Below are 20,322 nucleotides of genomic sequence, written 5' to 3'. Positions count from 1 at the left end.
AATAATGTATGGGTACGGTGATAGAAAACGCACTCAAAGTGAAGTTTGTACACTGTTCAATAATATTTACCCGAATACACAAATTACACAATCCACAGTATCCAAAATATTAAAAAAATTCTTTAACACCGGAAGTGTTAAAAACCTTCCAAAAAGTTGATGGCCAAAGACAGCTACTAACGACCATACATTATTAATTATTCATAATTGTTGAAACTGTAATTTTTTTGACATTTAAAGCTGTCAACGGCGTTATTTCGGCGCCTACTTTGATTGTAACTAGCCGATTTAATACTTTCAAAAAAACCCATATTTTGTTCATCGCATAGAAGGATTTATCCTCTATCAAAGTATGCAAATACAATATATGCATCCTATTTAAAATAACAATGTTGGTTGTCATAGCAACGAAAAACAATGCAAACAAGCAAATATCGCCAAAAAATGCGCCGTGATTAATAAAGAAACTTGTATTTGAAACATTTTTCTTTAAAACCACAAATGACTAAGTTATTGGTTATATTCCAGACATTTGACATACCCTGTATAACATTATCATGATATTGAAAAATCAATCGAAGATGCGTTTTTTTAGTTCATCTCTGTTTCAAAACAACTCGCTTCTCACTTCATTAATCAAAAGTTCATCGTCCATTATTTACTCCTTCTCGTTTAAATATTCCTATATTGAATATGAACCTCGAGGCGCACAATATAAATCGGCCGTCCAGAACAGAACGCTGCAACGCACGCAGACAAGCTTCAACATGCGTCCAACATAACGCATGGATTATATTCAGCAAAAGTGTGTGCTTTGAAACGTATATTAAATCAGCCGTCTGTTGATGTGTTATTGAAGCTATAGTAATGGTAATATCGTAACGTGCCTTTTTTTAGGTACTTTGTAACTACTTGAAGTTAATTTTGTGCATCATTATGATCTTCTTGGGTATTAATGAGGCTTTGATAGACCATAAAGTATGCTATCACCACTTTTGTTTCATCTCGATAGTAATGTTGTACTCACTAAAAAATTAAATTTGTATTTTTTATCTTATCAAAATTTTAAATTTATCAATTTGAGGAGATTAAGGAAGCCTTAACGATGCAAATATCAATTAACATAACCGATTTAAGCACTACTTAAGTAGCAAATTGAGTGACAACTATTAACATGAGCCTAAATCCAAACTCTTGAGTGTGCTGGTCAAGATCTCTCGCCGGAACAGAACGGAGTCGAGATAACCCTCTACATTCTCCTCCCTGGATCGAATGATCAATATTGATCGGACACTTGTGGCCAAACGTGATGATGTATTTGTGCAGTTATTCAAACTCGACGTCCAATTTCTTTTAGACAAAATCATTTAGAAAAAATTTCTAAATATTCACTTCTTTAAGATTCTGCGTTATCAGATAAAATTAATTTTAACGTTAATTTATTTTAGAATTTTTAGAATTACTTTATAGAGATAAAAAATAAAATAGATCATAAAATTAATGGTCTATATATCTCATTTGATAAGAAAATAATTTAATATACATTTATTTTTAGGTCGAATCCATAAAATTTTATGAGAACCGTAATGATTACGGATTTAATTCATTTTGTCACATTGACGTCTTTATAAATTAAATTATCATGAGTAAAATCTAATTTAGAAAAATTGCGTGACAAACTACATCAAAAAAATTAAAAAAAAAAAAAGACTAAGTTAACAAAAAATGAGAGTAATTTTTAAATCAATTTTAACGACCACACAAAAAATTTTTCACTTATACAAGATAATAAAGACTAATAAAGAGCACGTTTTCACCCATTGTGTGACACTCGTTTTGTTATACAGTTTAGAAGTTTTCTTTTATTATCTCATCTTACAAAACCATCTGAAATCTTCGTTAATCTTTTTCTTCCATCGTTTTCAATACACACGTGACGTATTTCTCCGCCTCATTTCTCGGGATTAACCATTAAATACACAACAGATAACTTTTTATCTCGCCTTATAGAAAAGGCAGGGATACCAGATTCCAGATACATTCGAGGTTTTTCGTTTTAATCATTTCAAAATGAACAGTTTTTAATTAAAAAAAATCTTTGTTATGGTGTGTGTGTTATCTTGCGACATTTTCTTTGTAAATATGAAAAGTGGATTATCTTAGAAGTGTTTTTCTCCTTTTTGTTGGAAAAGTTTCAAGTGATATTTATTTTCTTTTCGGTGAAAAGACAAATAGATCCAAATGGCGAGTAGAAATAATGATTCGATTGAGGTAGTTAGTGAAATAGGTGATGAAAGTCGTTCTCAAACTGCTACTTCTGTAGGAAGTAGAAGAAAAAGTGAGAAAAGGTAAGCGTTTTATTAAAAAATATATTTTGATTGATATTAAGAAATGTGATTAAAAACCGATTCGTTTTGAATTTTTTTAAATCGTTTAGATAAGTTTTTATCAAAGCTTATTCTATTTAAAACCTTATTTTCTAAGTAAACTGAGTAACACAAACAAATTTGCAACAACATTCCATGTAAATCAAATATAAATAAGTTAATCTTTAAAACAAAATCATAAATGATGTTTTTGTTTAATTTTTAGAACCCACATAAGACCTTACGCTTCATCAACAAGTCGAATCTTAAAGAAATGTGGAAAAAATAATGTAGCATCAATAGAAACACCAAACAAAGAATTCCGATACATTCAAGATATAGGAAATACGTTGCTCAGCACACGCTGGCGTTGGATTTTACTAAGTCTTTGCATAGCAAATGGAATAGCTTATGTTACATTCGCCGCAATGTGGTTATTGGTGGCTGAAATCAATGATGATCATTATTATAGCACAAAAAATAACTCAGTTCCATGTATACAAAATGCAAAATCCTTCACAAGTTATCTTCTTTTAAGTATTGAAACGTTAACGACAATTGGGTATGGTTCAATATATCCCAACGAATGTCAACCCGGTTGGATTATTATCACTTTACAAGCGATTACAGGAGTTGCTATTGAAGGAGCTTTGGTTACTGCAGTTTTTGTAAAAATGTCCAGGCCTTACAATAAACATCCTATTAAACATTTTAGTAAAAAAGCTGTTGTAAGTACCTGAAAATTATATTAAGTTGTAAAAACATTTATACTTTAAAAATAAGCAACTTATTTTACACAATGTAATCGAATCAATTTCAAAATTAATTTTTATTTTTTAAATCTAGGTTTGTATTCGAGATGGAGTATTATCACTAATATTTCGTGTAAGAGATTCACATGGGAAACATTGGGCCAAAACAGTAATAAAAGCTGTTTTAATAAAACGAAAAGTTTCTGTGGAAGGAGAACCACTTCAATATTACTTTGAAAATTTAAAACTTGAAAAGTACGGATTGTTGATGTGGCCACAAGAGATCATCCATAAAATAACCCCAGAGAGCCCTCTTTGGACTCTATCACCAGCTCATCTTTATGAATCGAGATTTGAAATTATGATCGTGTTGGAAGGTGATTCAACCGTAACTGGACAACCATCACAAAGCCAAACTTCATATACAAATAAAGAAATTTGTTGGGGATATAGATTCGTGAATTGTATAGAATATAATAAAGAATGTCATAAGTATGTGATTGATCATGATAAATTTAGCACAATTGTTGAATGTGACACACCTTTATGTAGTGCCAAAGAAATTTGTGATTTTATACGAGTTGCTTCTAAACCAGATATGTGGGATATTGAAATAAGCACAACTTCCGGAATTAGTACGCCTTTATCGAGACGTAGTGAAGGTTCGTTAAACTCGTCTTTAAGACTTTCCAGCTATCGATTAAGGAAAAATGATATTGATGGAGTCCCATTTCAAAGGAGTACTTCGTTTCATCGACAATTATCTGGAGCTCCTCTATTAGCCACAATTACATCAGAAGAAAATTTATTAGAATCGAATGAAAATTTGGATAAAAAGGAATATTTATCAACAAATTTGTGATACCAAAAAGTAATTAACCGATCAGTATTTATTTGTAAAATGTTTTAAATGTTTTAAGTTTCAATAAAAGTTTTAAAAATTTAATTTTCTTGCGTTCTTATAGGACATTTCCCTCAGATAAATCTAATAAATCTAAATCTATATTTATTTATATTGTAATGTTACTAAGTTAAGAGTTTATATTAATATATATTATTGAACATGTATAAAAGAGAACATATAATGTAAACATTATTTTAACTACTAATTCTACCAGATAATACCGCGTTATACATCACTTGACTAATCTCAAAAAACCAAAAAGTTCGGATTTTCAACTTTTAATTTTGACATATTTGTCAACTTTATAAAAAACCCTTTAAAATGAGTCCAAACTCGATATATTTAACATTAATATTAATGAAAATACAATCACTTCCGGTTTGAAACGTCAACGTCAATTTTGACATATTTATCTTCATTAAAAAACCTTTAAAATGAGTCCAAACATGACGCATTTATCTCAAAAATCAAAAAAAAGTTATAATAAAAAACATTAACCCTGAAGTTAGCAACAATGAAGATAGCAATTTAATTTTTAAATATTAATACCAACCTTAATTTTTTTTTTTTTATTATATTTTTGTGACAAATATTAAGATATTTTATAAAAATTAAGAATATGTCAAAATCACATTGACATTTCAAACCGGAAGTTGCTTATATCTCAAGTAATATTGGAATTAAACGTATCATGTTTGGACTTATTTTAAAGGATTTTTCACGATAATTACAAATATGTCAAAATTGACGTTCACATTCTTAACCGGAAGTTGATCATAACTTCATTAATATTGAAGATAAATATGTCGTGTTTGTACTCATTTTAAAGGATTTTTAATGAAGATTACAAATATGTCTAAATTGAGGTTGACATTTTAAACCTGAAGTTAGTTATCATGTAATAGAAGTTTTATAACTGAAGTTAATCTAGTGTTAGTTACTTTTCCGTACATCTTTTTATTTTTTACGTGTTGTTTGGGTCGTTTCTTATTGATTAAAAAAAAATCGTCGATTTTTAAGCCACATGATGATTCTTGAATTTTTCCCAAGTTTCTTAATATTTCTTTTGGTAAAAAAGGGCGTTCTTAAACACTTCGTCCTTAATTTCATTTTACAATAATCTGATTTCAACTTTGATATGTAATCTTTTTAACAAAACAAAAAGAGATATTAAGAAACTTGTTTGTGAAGTGGATAAGATGAGAGATGTTAATCTATTTGTAGTCTCTGAAGATGGCCAAGGGCCGAAACTGGTTAGACTTAAATTCTATATAAAATAAAAACCAGTTTAAAAGTACAAAATCAAACTTTTTTCGTTCAATAATAATATACTACAATCTAACGCTGAAGAACAATTAAAACTAGAATTAACACTAGACCTAGAACTAGAAACATTCGGGTTTATCTGCACGCCTCTCAAGACAGCGGCTCTCACGTTCTAGTGATAGTGTAAAACTAAAAGTAACATTAGACCTAGAACTAGAAAGTGTCGAATGTCAGCTAGATTGTTGTATATTTTTATTAAGCAATAATATATCGAAGTTTTACTGTAACGTCAAATTATATTGACATGTTGCATTTTATGTGGGATAAGGACTCTGTCGTCGGTTTTAAAAAGGTTATATTACATTATAGGTATAAGATTTCCCATTTACTCAGGTTTAACTAAATTACAAAATCTTTAACTTTTCAAAGAGTTTTCTATCAAAGATTGGTTTAATTAGAAAACAACAATGATAACTTTTGTTAAAGAAGTTTTTATTTAAATATCTTTATTTCCTGATACATAAATTCGGGGAGGATCAAAAGTTTAGAAGTAAGTACTTCAAGAGAGATAATCAGTAAAGTAACAAGCAACAGAAGTAGATAGTGCGAGACATTTTAAAATTGTATATAAAAATAATACAAAAGAAAAATCAACATATTATTTATGTTTATATAGTAAAAAAAAACGGAGAAAAATGAAAACGAAATTCAACGTTAACGGATATATTTTTATAAAAAAAATACTGTATTTATTTAAGTTACTTATTCACTTTTTAAGTATCATATGATGAGGAGACAATGGAACGAAAATTTAAAAAAAAAAATGTTAAAAAAATAAATTAACGCTAATCGCAAAATAATAATCGTTACCATTAAAAAGAAATTAGTTAAGCTCATGCAGATCAGATGTCGATATTTCTCTACTTATTACAAATAATTACAACAAATTGCTTTCTACCACGACTTTTTTCTCATTTTTTAAAATTACATTTCTTTTTTTTTTTTTAATTATTATTTCTTTTTAAAAACAAACAGAAAAAAAACCCTTACGTTTAAAATTAATTATTAAACATATTTTTAAGGTCATGTTCATACAATGCGATTACAGCCATTATTCCAAAACCCGACAATAACCCGGTTAAATGTAATACGCATTGAAAAAATGTGTGCTCACCGTTATGATCGGACGATAATTCCGGTAACATATCAACCAAAGCGATATACAAAAACATACCGGCGGCAGCCGCAAAAACCCACGTACTTGCATATTCTGTATTTCCGAGCCATAATCCAACCCAATTACCCAGTATACACAAAATACTCGATAATAAATTGTATAAAACTGCTTGTTTGACACTCATTCCAGCTTTTAAAAGCATTGCAAAATCACCTAATTCATGTGGTAATTCATGGCAAAAAACAGCAACGGTTGTTGATAAACCTCCTGATAAGCTATTTGAAAATGCTGCCCCAATTGCCATTCCATCAGTAAAATTATGCAAACCATCACCCATAATTACCATCCATACAACCGACGATAAATTTTTCGGCGCGGAATGAACATGTCCATGCGTGTGTGAGTGTCCATGATGCTTATTTTCGTGTTCGGTTAATATTACGGTATATTCCATGCTATCTGTGTCATCTTTTCCGGTTTCCGGTAACATTTTATTAATTTCCGTACAATTTCCATTCGAGACATCGTTCGGGCATTCGGTCATGTTTTGGTTCGTTTCATGATTTTGCGATTTTTTCTTTGTAAAATCGGCGGGCGTTTTTAAATTGTTCGAGTCGGTATGACTTTCTATGTCGTCTAAGGTTGTCGTTTGGGTGTTATTGTGGGAATCTATTACTGTATCTGTTCCACCAGCTAAACGAAATCCACGATCTTCACCTAAATTTAAAAAAAAAAAATAATAAGTGGGATACGTTTTAAAATTTAAAATGTTTGTAATAATTGATAACTGTATTGGTTAAAATGTCGATCAAGCATTTTTGCTTTCTCTCTGATTGACTAATTTAAAAATCAATCAACAACCTAAACTAGTTTGTGTCGTTGTGGTTTGAGTTTTTAGGAGGGTCAAAGTTAAACCTGTGTGTTTGTAAACATTAAACATAACAATGACAATCTACACACCTTACTACAATAACCACAAATTAACACCAATGGTAAAGATACTACTCCAAGGACATCAACCAAACCAAAAATTATATAGGATATGAATGTAAAACAAACATTACAGGGTGTTCAAAAGTTCCTGTACTTTTCTTTAGACGTTAATTAACGTTGACATTGCGATTTTTTGTTTATTCTGATTTCATTGAATTCCTCATGTAATTTTGTCTCCAAATATTGTTTTATTTTTATTATTATTTGGTATCACTGTAATTAAGCTGCACAAATCGGGAATGAAGATTGCCGACATCGTACGAACGACTGGTTTCAAGAGAAAAACTGTCCACGATGTCGTCAAACGTTACAAAGAGATTGGAGGAACTGCGAAGCATCCTTGGAGAAATCGTGCAATCACCGCCATGACTCCGAAAATTGTGCAGAGGGTCCGTTGTTATGTTTAACGCAACCCAGAACGCTCAATCAAAAAAATTTCAGTATCGGTAGCTAAAGCTCGAAGTTACAAGATCGTCTCCATTTCCTCAACGATACAATAAAGCTGAAAAGATTGAAAAATTCCCGCCGAATGATTCGCCTGATAACTGATTTATCAAAAATTCATTTCACTGATTAGAAAAGAACTATTAGAATTGTTGGTGAAAGATCTAGCCTGTAGAAACAGCTAAAAAAATACGGCAAATTTTTGAACACCTGTATATCATATGCATAATCATGAGGAAAATAACGAGTTATATTTTTAGAAAGGTTGAATGAAACTGATAAATAAACAAAAAATAAACAATATGTTATGCAAAGTTAGTCTCAAAATACAAAAAAAAATTAAAGAATTAATTTTTTATTCTTGGAAAAAGATTATGAATTGATCGTCTTTAAAAACAATACTCACGTGGAATATCAATCACAGTAATCTCATCATAACAATAAGGAAAGGAACTATACTTGTGTTTGCACTGTTTATCAGCTGCATTGGTCAACTGAGCACTCCCTTCATTACTCATAACCTTCAGTCTTTTAGGTAGCTACAAAAAAAAACAATTTTCTCACATTAATTAAAAAAAATATCAAAGAAAATTCTAACCTTATCTTTAAGTTGTCTTTGTTTCCTCCAATTAGCCAAAATAGTAATAAATCTTTCCATACAAAAGAATAGCACCAACCCCAGCATTGCCACAAATCCTTTATAAAGGTTTTCCCTTTCATGGGCATGCTCGTGTGAGTGTTCTTCGCCGTGACTATGATCGCTTGAACTCATTGCGTGTGGTAAAAGATGTAAAAGAGCGTCGCCGGCCAATGTTCCAACGGCCAAAGCGACAAGGAACTGTAATATCTTATGATAATATGTTGTCTGCATTATAGGGATGACAAAGAGTCCTAATATTCCACATAAACTTATAACGACAACTGCCAAACTTGAATAAATATAAATAGTTGTCGTTGAAGTTCTTTCTCCAAAATCTTCGTCATCAGTTAAGTCGTCATGATGATGGCGATGGTGATGATGATTACAGTCTTCAATTAAAATGCTATAAAGCAATGCTGGGCAAGCACGTTTAAATGTGTCGTCATCAATTTTTGGTACAGATTTAAATGGTACTCTTAAAAAATCAGCAATTTCTTCTTTTAATATACAACTATGATTATTATTACTTTTATTAATTGATTGATTATTAAACGACGATTGATTATGTACTGGAATATTAGTCTTAAATCCCTCTTCTTCTTTTACTTCATTTATCTTATCAAGTTTTGATGATAAATCTTGTGTCACATTTAATTCAAACATTAATTTTTCAAATCCTTTTAATGACATTGTTTTTCCATCACCGTACTTTATAAAAAGTTCTTTTAAATATTTATCAATTTCAATATTTTTATTAACATTCTTTTTATTTGCGTCATCGTCATTATTACCATTCTCCGGTATTTTAACATCTCTTTTACGAACCATCCTATCATTATTATATCTTTCTTGCATCATTCCGAATTCTTTTGAAACAGTTGAGTACGGTGAAAAATTATTATCTTCAATGTAAAGTTTGGAAGGAGATGAATTTAAAGATACCGAGACGTGTGAAGCACAAGGAGTGTGTGTAGCACATATGAAGCAAAATATACAGACTGATATTACGTGTTTAACCATTGTAATCTAAAAAAAATAAAAAAAATTAATTCGGTGATGGATAATAAATTAAATTTTTATCATTTTTTACTCACTAAAGTATTTATTTTATGCGAATTATTTGTTTTAAGAATTTATTAAACAACTGATTTATTTATCAACTATTTTCTAGGTTTAGATGGGTTAACTAACAATGTGTCATGTTCAAATGTTAAAAACGTATTGATTATGTCGGTTCTGGACAATTACTCGCAAACAATATCCGCTTTTTAGTATTACATAATAAAATATTCATAAAAAATTAATCTTTTAGTTATTATTCAAGGTTTTGTTTTAAATTTTAACAGGAAACCTGTAAAATATCGTGGAACTTTAAATCATTTTATTTTTTGTGGATCACCCGATAATTAATTTAAGGCTTACATTTCAAATTAATTTAAATTTAATTTATTAAAATGGAATAACTTTCTCTATGTTGGGTATAACTTGAAATTACTTTCTTAACAAATACGTAATCTAATTTATCTAAATATGGAGGAATAATTTGAATAATTTCCATTAAAACGTTGATATTAACAAAGTTTTGATTAATGCTAATTCTGGCTTTCTTTTAGAATACGAATGTAAAAATATCACTATTTGATATCACTTCCTTATTAGGTCAAATCAAAAGTTTCTTTTTACAAACGTGATTTGAACTCAAAATTTTTTTTAGAATAACACTCCATTTTAAATGGTCTTCTGTAAGGTGATCCCTTAAAATATTAGAAAAAACCGCAAAGTTGTCAGATGATAGCGGTTAAACAAGACCATTCCACAAATATCAGTAATTTATGTACAAATTTGCTTTTAATTTCACTTTATGACTTAATACCGTGCAAAAAATTGATACATCATTATAATCTTTTATTATTCTCAAAAGATTAATTTAATAGAAACAAACTCATATTTCGGAAGAAATATATACCCATCATAAACTTTTATTAATAGTTTATTTATAAAATTAACAAATATAAATTAAAGCGTAACATGTCCTCTTTAAGCTTATGCATAATATAAGGTTATAAATGCGAAACGGCATTGGATAATCGAATTTTTATTACGAGAAATTGAAAATTTTAAATTTCATCTCAAGGTTTCGCTTTCTACGTGATGGCAGCGTGTGCCAACCTCTGGACTTTCTTCTGGTCTTCAAAATTATAGTTTTTGTTACCGTTTTGTATATGTTCAGTAATTTTGACGTGCACTATATAAGTACGCCTGCGTTCATTGCGGTCATTAAATTTGCTAGGATACAGAATGCCCCAGAAGATATCGCAAAGTTTCCAGTATACGTCGAATGTATGATACGAGTACAGTAGCTATCAAGCTATCAAATGATGTTAAAGTTGTAGCTCATCATTTAACTTTCTGAGATAGCGGGAATTTCTGGGAACTTCAAAATAATTTCTAGATATTTCTGTTGCCCACATTGCCAATAAGGGCTTTTTCCCAAACACCAGACACCTGGTATATTTTTTGTTTAATATTTATTTATTATTAGTCTGATGTCCAATTTACAGGCGTTTTTGTTTACGATTAGTCCTTTTTATATGTTGAACTTGCAATAAGTGTTGTGTTACTTGCCAGACATCTTGCTTGAAGTAAACTAAATGAATTCAACACAAAAATAAATGTGACTAATAAATTACTTACCTCGACATCACAGTAAACTTATTATGCAATAACACGCAACAAATGTAATTATGAACATCTAAATGTATGTTAAATAACATCACAATTATAGGTACAATTCCGTGACAGGCGGCACACTGCAAACCGCAGACGACACTTTAATATGTATACAGGTATCTCAGCGAGACCACTCTTTAGACGTTTCTCGGATTCTGGCCAAATTAAAAATTTGAAAATTCAGACTTAAGTCTTATCAATTGCGTTCTCTTTGACTAAAATATTTTCAGATTTCTAGTACTTCCGGTTATACTGGAAGTCGCTTTAAATGGAACACCTATATATTTTTACATATTTGGATTTGTCTGTTCTCAAGGTATATAAATAACTTTACTTTTTGCAATTTGATTCAGCCGTTCTCGAGTTATTCGAATTATTCTAGAAAAATCTGCTCCAGCAGACATTTGTTCAAAAAATCAGAGAACACTCGATTTTTGGGATATCAATTTAGGATTCAGAACATGCTTAAGGAACATGATGGAATATGTTTTGGTGCCGAGAACGGCTGTCTAGAACGTTTGGTCACTTTACTGTGGCACGTTAACTTTTGGAAACTTGGAAGTACCATAACTTTATTCTTTTTAAATGGTACCCTCCATATTTTATTACTTAGTCGTCTTCGGTGTCTCATTCTACATCTTTTAATAATTCGTAGTATGATTCCCAGATCTTCTTTGGTAGCTCGAATTGAGCGTTGGAGCCACTTCCGATGCATTATCTACTACATTTTTTGGTCAGTTTAACACAGTTATTCGTAAGCCTTGAAAACAGACAAATCCAAACTTGTAAAAATATACAGGTGTTCCATTTAAAAAAATTAAGTAGGTGGTCCCGGTATAACCGCAAGTGTTAGAAATCTGAAAATATTTTAGTCTAAGAGAACGCAATTGCTAATACTTAAATCTGAATTCTCAAATTTTTATTTTGGCCAGAAACGTCTAATGACCGGTGTCGCTGTGACACCTGTATATAATTTGTATGTCAGTTAATGTAATGGAGATGTATGTGTACCAGACTGTCGCCTGTCTTGGAATTGTATCTTAATTCCGTCTAGTAGAAACCATGTAAATTAGCATTATGGACCATGTTTCTGATGGTTTTCCACTAGCTTTTTTCACTAGTTCATTCTTAGCAATAATAGCCAGCTTTGGTGCGCTAAGAAATGGATCCGCTTTAATTTTTCTTATTAAATACCGTTCATCTGATTCAGTAAAAATTTTATTATTGGTTGGTTTACCACCCGATTTTTTATACTGAAGCGTTTTATTATATCGTGCACCGTAATAATAGCTTCAGTCTACAATTTTTTCAATTTCTCGTACCGATTTTTCTTCCTGGTAATGTTTAAGCACTAATTTTCTAATTTCAACAGTTGTTTGGCCTCTTTGTCTAGACATTTATCAAAAAGTCAATTAGGGAATTCCCCTTTTCAGCTGTCAAAGCTTCTACAGGAAATTGTTTGTTGTAATTTTTACTTATGGCTGAATTAATTTAGTGCTTAATTGGTTATTGTCCCAGTTTTTGTACTGTATTCGTTTATTTTTATATTTTTTTATTACAGTGAATAAATTTTTGTATCAAAAATATTTGAAATTTCTTGAGTAATTCGTGATTTTCTAATTTTTTGATAGGTGTTCGAATACGGATTTTGCATATTGTGTAATATATAATTGCATACATACTTCTAAATCTCTCAAATCTTAATAAATGTGCTTACAAACAAACACTTACCGCCAGAATGTATAGATAGGTACATGTATCTCCATGATAACCAGCCTGTCTTGGATTTGTACCTTAAGGCTAGGCATGATAGCTTAGTCAATGCACATAAATATATTAAGTTTAATGTATGTGCATACACAACACAACTGCATATCAACTCGATTTTTAGATTAAACTTAATATATTTATATCCACTGACTAAACTATTGATAGACTGAAAGTGAACTGTGTATACATAGCCTAAGTGTTTGTTCATAAGCACATTGCTTAAGATTTATGAGACTTTGTGCTGACAAGTACATATGTATGCAATTATATATTACAGTTATATTTTTAGTAGTGTGTACAAAATTTTTTGATGAGTAAGATTCTTTGATGACCTTGACATCCAAAAAGACCATTTATAGGACATTGGAAGTATAACAAAAAAAATAAAGCTTTTCCAATAATAATTTTCCTTGACTTTTAACATACCTACAAAAGGAACCATAAACAAAAATATGGTTATATTTTGTTGAATAGTATTAATACGATAATAAAAGTTTAAAACTCAAGTAAAACATAACCTCACATATTTTGTTTAGTTTTTAATCTTGATTTAACATGATTTATGACAAAACTTCATAAATTTTTTGATATACGACTCATTATCCACAAAATTTAACAACAAGTCAACAACACAGCACTTAAGTTTCACTCAAACAATGATTTAAACAATAAAAATAAAATAAATAACTTCAACACCACAACATTACAGTCACTTAAAACTTTATATCAGTTTTTCTCAAACAGCAATCGTTGTTTTGAAATTCTATAGAAACCGATTATATTATGATTACAAAAAAAAGAAATTAAAATTCTTATCCCGTCGCGAACTCGATTTAAAGACACCACACTATTGAAACTTGGAAAATAAAAATAAAGCAACAACCTACATACCTTAAAAGAATACGTCGAAAAACTGAAACAGTTAATAATAAGGGGCTTTAGAAGTCGGAGACGAGATCCAATTTCATGGCAGAAAACGCGTGGTCTAAAATCGCATGGATTAATTAATTAAACGTTGACAATACGATATAGGTGTTGTCTTTTACTCTTTTCATATTAATAAAGGATTAAAATTTAAGTCGGTTACGTACCGTATTCGTAAACCGCCTCCTCAATTGACAACCCAGGTACTCTCTACGACAGAAATCTAGCGACTGTTCGAAAGAAGTTTACGAATATGAAATGAGTACGTCCTGCAAATGGCCGCTTATGGAAACTGATCGTTTTTACACCGAATGTACCCAATCATTCAAACATTTTTATTTCTTAACTTTAATTTATTACATTTCATATCACTCTTAAATTAACACTAATCTAAAAATACATCAGACAAAATTTCATCAATAATCAGAAATTACATGTATAAAAAATTTGATTCTTTTTATAACCACCAATTCATTTCCTCTACAAACCATAACACCTATTCGGCAAATCAACACCAATTTTAAAAGTTAAACTAAACTATAACCAAGCGAAATTAACGATTTAATTAAAACTACATCTAACAAATAAAAATAAATTAATAAACACAATTTGTCCATTTATCCTAAACCGACTCTCAAAAATGACAGCTTTCCCAATATAAGTGAGGTTATTTTTTGAAACGAAAAAAAAAATTATTCCCCATTCAACCACATGAAATAATAAATACCATTAACTTATAAATACTTGATTATCATTACAATGGGCTCGAGTGGTGTTGGACGTGGTAGAGGTTGGCTAAATTTAACGAAAGAGAACAGAAATAGACCAGGACATCCACTCAGCCCTCAAGATACAATAAACAACGAGCATCAGTGGTCCAAACCAGGCATTTTAACAACACCCCCGGTACAACAATACGTTAATTTAATCTCACTTATAAGTCAAATAAGCGTTAACGATGATGGGATTTTGTTAAATCAAAAATTAAAAGCTATTATTGAAGTATGGGAAAGAGATTGTTCGTCGAGTAATGAAGTTGTGTAAGTAAATTAATACTTTTTAATATTTGATTTTGTTGATATAATTTTGTTGTTATAGTGAAAGCTTTCAATATCTTTACAATAAATGTTTGGAAGAAGAAAATTTAGTTTTGAAGGTTGTGATAATGATCTCGTCTTATACGTTTATGACAACACCGATATCAGGAGAATATTTAAGACCGTTATTTATAAGACAAATGCAAAATACTTACGATAGTGAGATATAAAATCCATTTTGGATTTAAATCTCATTTTTTAATCCAATTTTTCTTTGTTTTATATCAACAGATGGTAAACAGCTTCAATCAGGGAATCCAACCAAATTTCGAAATGCAGTTAAAATGTTGGGGGAATATTTTAACAGGGCTAAACTTATAAACGGCCAACCGATTAATGTTCTTGTTAGTCCATTACTTTGTTACTTTGAAATGCTTTTGGATTCTGTTCAACCTGCCGATCTGGAATTATTTGCTTCACAAGTAAGTTACATTGTCAACCAAATTAGAAAAAAAAATATCTTTCAATTTTAATTTGATTGACATAATTAATGATTTGGGGATATTTTTAGTTATATTTAACAGGATCTGCAATAAAAAACAGTTTTCAACAACAATTAAATGATGTCATGAATAAAGTTAGAAAGGTTTTGATTACAAATGGGGAATTAACAAAAACTTGTAGACTTTATTTATTATTAGCTATTGAAATCGCCGATAATCGTTACAGTTTAATACCAGCAGATGTTCATAGTTTTTATCAAGAACAACTTGGAGAACAAGTTATGGCTCAATTTCAGGTTAGTGATTATTTTAGAGCTGTTTTATATGCATATAAACGCAATAGAGGAAAGGTTTGAAAAACACCTTCCAAATATTTTATTTAGTACTTCTTGTTTCATGTAGTTTATGCTTTTATTTATATGATTTATTTAGCATGATTGGAAAAAATCAGGATTTTAATTAATAGAAAATTATCAAAATCTTGGTTTTTTATTTATTTATTTTTTCTTTTTACATCATTAATGTCAAAAATGACATTTTAAATGTCATAGTGTATGAGTATTAACTGTCAAACTTATAAATAACGTTTTTAGTTTTTAAAGTGATACTATATTATAAATACTTTATAGTTCAATTTTTAATATGACGTTATTTAACTTATTATGACATTGTATTGGATTAGAAAACATACTCCACACGTCAAAATGACATTTCCATCTTTCTAAACATCATTTTACAGTGATGAAGAAAAGTCTACATACAGCATTGACTTATGAGGTTTTTGTAAAACATAATAAGATAATAAAAAATTTGTATTTACAATGTGATTATCATTAGAGATAATTATTCACAAAAAAAGAAAACAAATTGGTCAATAGCTACATAATAAAATTGAGTTATACAAATCATTAAGAAAAATTAGAGAGAAATTATATTTTCTTTTTCTTAATTCAGTAGGGATTGCGGGTCTAGTTATTAGTATTTAGTTTGTGTTTTGTCACTGTTCTAACTGGCTGCAAAATCTCATCGCGCAAAGAAACTTCTGATGTTAATCTAAGCCAAGCAACATTCCAGACCATCGTCAAAAATTACAATGAGACTGATTCATTCGCTAGCAAAGTTCATACAGGCCGGCCAAAGAAACTTTCTAGAAGAGATATTAGCTTCACATTAAAAGATGTGAACAAAAACCATAGAGTTAGCGCATCAAAATTAACTGACCAGATCACGACTGTATCTAATAAGTCTGTTCATCTAAAGAGTTCTACGCCATAATGGATTTTTCAGCAGGACAACCCGAAGAAAACCGCAAATTTCATAAAAGAATCACCATCTTCGACTAGAATTAATAACAATATTTATTTGTGCATCCAAAATATACATTTTTTACACTCGTCATATAGAAAAAACTTTCCTTCACGATTTGATGTCACGACAAAATCACTTTCAAAAAATTCATATTCAAGGAACTCCAAATAAGAATAGAAACCTCTCAACAGCAGAAATTACTTTATCAATATTGCAAACTTGCTCACAAGTAAAAGTGTAACTGTTAAAGGTAATTTATTGTAAAATTTGAGCGCAGTAAAATCTACACCTTTCTGTTACTTAGACAATCTGCAAAATTTAGGTTTTAGCTTATGATTGTTATGGGTTCTGTAGCTGTATATCTCTATGGGCAGCATATTTATCTACATTGTTGTGTAAGTCCTCAGTCTCAGAGCGTGATGCCCGATTTGCTACAACAACATCAATTAAAGTAGTGTCGTCAGCATAGAATATGATTCAAGACTTAGATATTGAAGCAGGCAAGTCATTTATGTAAATGAGGAAAAGCAGAGACCCCAACACTCACCCTTGTGGAACTCTAATAGAAATGCACTCTGATGTAGAATAGCTATCATTACAACAGACTATTTGTCTTCTGCCACCAAGGTACGATTGAATCATTTTAATACTACTTTCACCAAAGTTATATCTACTCAACTTCTTTATTAAAAAATTATGATTCACACAATCAAAGGCCTGGCTGAGGTCGCAGAACGTAATTGTCTTTTCTTTATGATTTTTTCAGAAATGATAGAGAATACAGGCAGGAGTGAGATTGGTCGATAATTTTCTATTACAACGCTAACTTTAAAGCATTTGGACAACTATTTTCTCTCATGCATTGGTTGATTAATTTTGTTAAAGGCGATGATATTACATCTTTTATCAACTTTAATATTACAGCATTTAATCCGTATACATCTCTAGAAGAAGTATTTTTTAAAGAACAGATTATATCACGAACCTCAATTAAACCAACCGACTCCAGGCAGAATTTCCCAGGTAATACATATTCGATAGCAGCTGATTAAAGTTAGTTGTCAAGTTACCTAGCCGAATTTTATTAACAAGATCTAAGGGCACATTTATAAAGTAATCATTTACTTCATTTGGGTCAAACATTGCTTTAGTACATATTACTTTTCTTGCTTATGATGACTGTTCATTATTCTCCACATATACTTACATGAATATTTTAAAATCTCATTATTATATCTAACTTTAACATCCTTTATCTGGTCTCTATAATTTTTTGTTAGAAAGCTAAGTTCTCGCTTTAGTTTCTCACAACCTGTGGCATTGTGAATATCTCTTAAGAAATGTAGGCGATTCCTCATGCCCTTGAGATCTGCAGAATACCAGCTTGTGCATTTCTTATTACTTTGCACAAATGTTTTTTTCAGGAAATGCACTATAAAATGCATGCAGGATAAGTTCATGAAATGTATCAAATTGTTGATTGGCCATCAAATCATCATGCGATATGAAATCCCAATTTATATCATATACAGAGTTATAAAACAACATCTTTTCATGACTCATTGGCCTGCATCTAACGCATCTAGCTCAATTTACATTGGAAGGACACCCTGCAATGATTAGAGCATTTGTTGTTTTGTGCCTTTTTGTGAATAAGTAAGTATCTTCAATCACATTGTAATACTAATTTTCTGTTATCTTATTACGTTGTACAAAAACCTCATAATTCAATGCTGTATGTCGACTTTTGTCCGCCACTGTAGATAGATGGAATGATTTTGATTTTAGTTTTCGTTTTTTTTGTGTGTTGTGTCTTGGTAAATTTACCAAGTCAAATCAAATGATTATCAACAGGGCGTATTAGGAGCACTAAGCATTCAAACCCAACAATCCAACAAAACGCTGGACGGTTATCAAAGTTCAGTAAACGTTCTGCAAGTTTCTCCCCCGGAACCTTCTTCCCCAATAAACGATCAAATTCAAAATCAACAACAAAATCAGGAACTTCAACAAAATCAACAACAGCAAAGCCAATCTCACCAAGAATCCCATTCACAATCCCATTCACAATCTCATTCTCAATCTCAACAATCAAGCCAAAAGCAAAATCAACAACATTTAGTTCAACAACAACAAAACTCTTTAAGTTCAAATTCACATCAAAATAAGTCGGCTCAAAATTATTCATCGTCGAATAATTTTAATTCAAATGAGATTAATTCGTATGTGAATTGGGACGAAAATAAAGATAAACCGAATAATAATCGTACGGAGAAAACGGGGAGGCCAATTTTGGGGTCTGGCGCGCGGTTGAAAAATAAAGATAAAGATGGTGGGGGAAATTGGAAAGGTTTAAGTAAAGATGGATGTGGGGGAGAATGGAGAGGTTTAAATAAAGACGGAGGTGGTGGTGAATGGAGGGGTTTAAATAAAGATGGAGATGGTGGAGTGTGGAGAGGTAATGGTGGCGACAAAAGCGGTTCATTTTGGAGGGAGAAAAAGCCTTCAACGAAAAATTATCGGAAAGGGTGGGAACACGATGATCGGTTTAGTACTGATTATAATTAATTTAAGATCGTAATTAATTTATGGTGTTAATAATTTTATGATTAAATTTTTTAAACAAATTTTGAAGATCTCCCTTTTTGTATTTTAATTGAATTGGTGCAAATATTCGTGTGTGTTTTGAAATTATTAAAAGATATTTTATTTTTTTAATGTAATTCTTTTTAATTATGTAATGTACGATTAAGTAATTATGTAGTATTAATTCTGTAATTTTTTTAAACAATTTGATGTTTCTTAACTTATTGACTTTTAAACTTGCGTTATTTTATCTTATAAAAGGTATAAAAAAAAATCATTGTTGTAAATAGTCTCTCTTCGTATTATAATCAACGCGTAAAACGAAAAAGAAAAAAAAACGTTTTTAGTTTTTTTTTGTTTAGTTTTTATTAACATAAACCGTTCTCGTTAACCCTTTAACATTCAAATTTTTATACAAATTTCTAGCTAGATTCAATTAAATTAGAAAAAAAAAATAATAAAAAAGACACTTTGAAATGAATCTTTTCAAATTAATTTTGAGTCACAAGTAGAGTTATTGTCATATGGAGGTTTTCACGTACAATACGATAAAAGGGTTAAAGTGTGAATTATTAAGGGTTAGTGATTTTAATATTTTGTTCAAAGTAGCTATTAAGTTAATTGTTACACATAAAATTCGTTCACATGTAATTTTTTTAATATGTAGTGTATTTCTTTTTAATTAGTGCATTTTGTTTGTGTAGTTTAACAAAAAAAAAAATACGGAATCGAAAATAACATAAAAAATTAATTAAATTGTCTCGGAGCTTTAAGACTGTATTCGAAAAAAAGTTAAAAAAAAAACTCCCATTAAGTTTTAACTTGGGTAATAAAAACGTACAAGAGAAATGTTTTTGTTTCATTTCTAATTAATTCCTCAAATATGTTGCCTTTTTTAAGCTGTTCCATAATCAACACGATT

The 20,322-nt window shown here is 30.1% G+C and overlaps 3 protein-coding genes across 5 annotated transcripts; 2 read left to right on the top strand and 1 right to left on the bottom strand.

Annotated features, from left to right (window-relative positions):
* Nucleotides 1–1,832: 1,832 nt before the first annotated feature.
* LOC111422903 (G protein-activated inward rectifier potassium channel 3-like) lies at nt 1,833–4,064 on the top strand. Its single transcript, XM_023056176.2, has 3 exons — nt 1,833–2,348; nt 2,593–3,094; nt 3,213–4,064. Exons 1-3 carry the CDS (start codon nt 2,242–2,244, stop codon nt 3,978–3,980), a joined length of 1,377 nt encoding a protein of 458 aa, XP_022911944.2. The 5' UTR covers nt 1,833–2,241; the 3' UTR covers nt 3,981–4,064.
* Nucleotides 4,065–5,759: 1,695 nt separating this feature from the next.
* On the bottom strand, nt 5,760–15,301 carry LOC111422894 (solute carrier family 39 fear-of-intimacy). 3 transcript variants are annotated; one of them, XM_023056156.2, is made up of 5 exons: nt 14,134–14,275; nt 13,934–14,027; nt 8,501–9,568; nt 8,309–8,441; nt 5,760–7,182 (listed from the first exon to the last, which is right to left on the bottom strand). In XM_023056156.2, the coding sequence occupies exons 3-5, from the start codon at nt 9,560–9,562 to the stop codon at nt 6,347–6,349; spliced, it is 2,031 nt and encodes a 676-aa protein (XP_022911924.1). In that variant the 5' UTR covers nt 9,563–9,568; nt 13,934–14,027; nt 14,134–14,275; the 3' UTR covers nt 5,760–6,346. The 3 variants fall into 3 exon arrangements, with proteins under 3 accessions (XP_022911924.1, XP_071054008.1, XP_022911925.1); XM_071197907.1 differs by lacking the exons at nt 13,934–14,027; nt 14,134–14,275 and adding an exon at nt 15,219–15,301; XM_023056157.2 differs by lacking the exon at nt 13,934–14,027 and having other exon boundaries at nt 14,134–14,276.
* Nucleotides 14,601–20,249, top strand: LOC111422895 (uncharacterized). The gene is made up of 5 exons (XM_023056158.2): nt 14,601–15,006; nt 15,065–15,222; nt 15,295–15,485; nt 15,575–15,802; nt 18,669–20,249. Exons 1-5 carry the CDS (start codon nt 14,726–14,728, stop codon nt 19,380–19,382), a joined length of 1,572 nt encoding a protein of 523 aa, XP_022911926.2. The 5' UTR covers nt 14,601–14,725; the 3' UTR covers nt 19,383–20,249.
* Nucleotides 20,250–20,322: the final 73 nt, after the last annotated feature.

This window comes from Onthophagus taurus, chromosome 7 (assembly GCF_036711975.1).
Source record: "Onthophagus taurus isolate NC chromosome 7, IU_Otau_3.0, whole genome shotgun sequence".
NCBI lineage: Eukaryota > Metazoa > Arthropoda > Insecta > Coleoptera > Scarabaeidae > Onthophagus > Onthophagus taurus.
The sequence above is the reverse complement of the archived record's forward strand: the minus strand, read 5'-3'. Positions and strand labels throughout refer to the sequence as shown.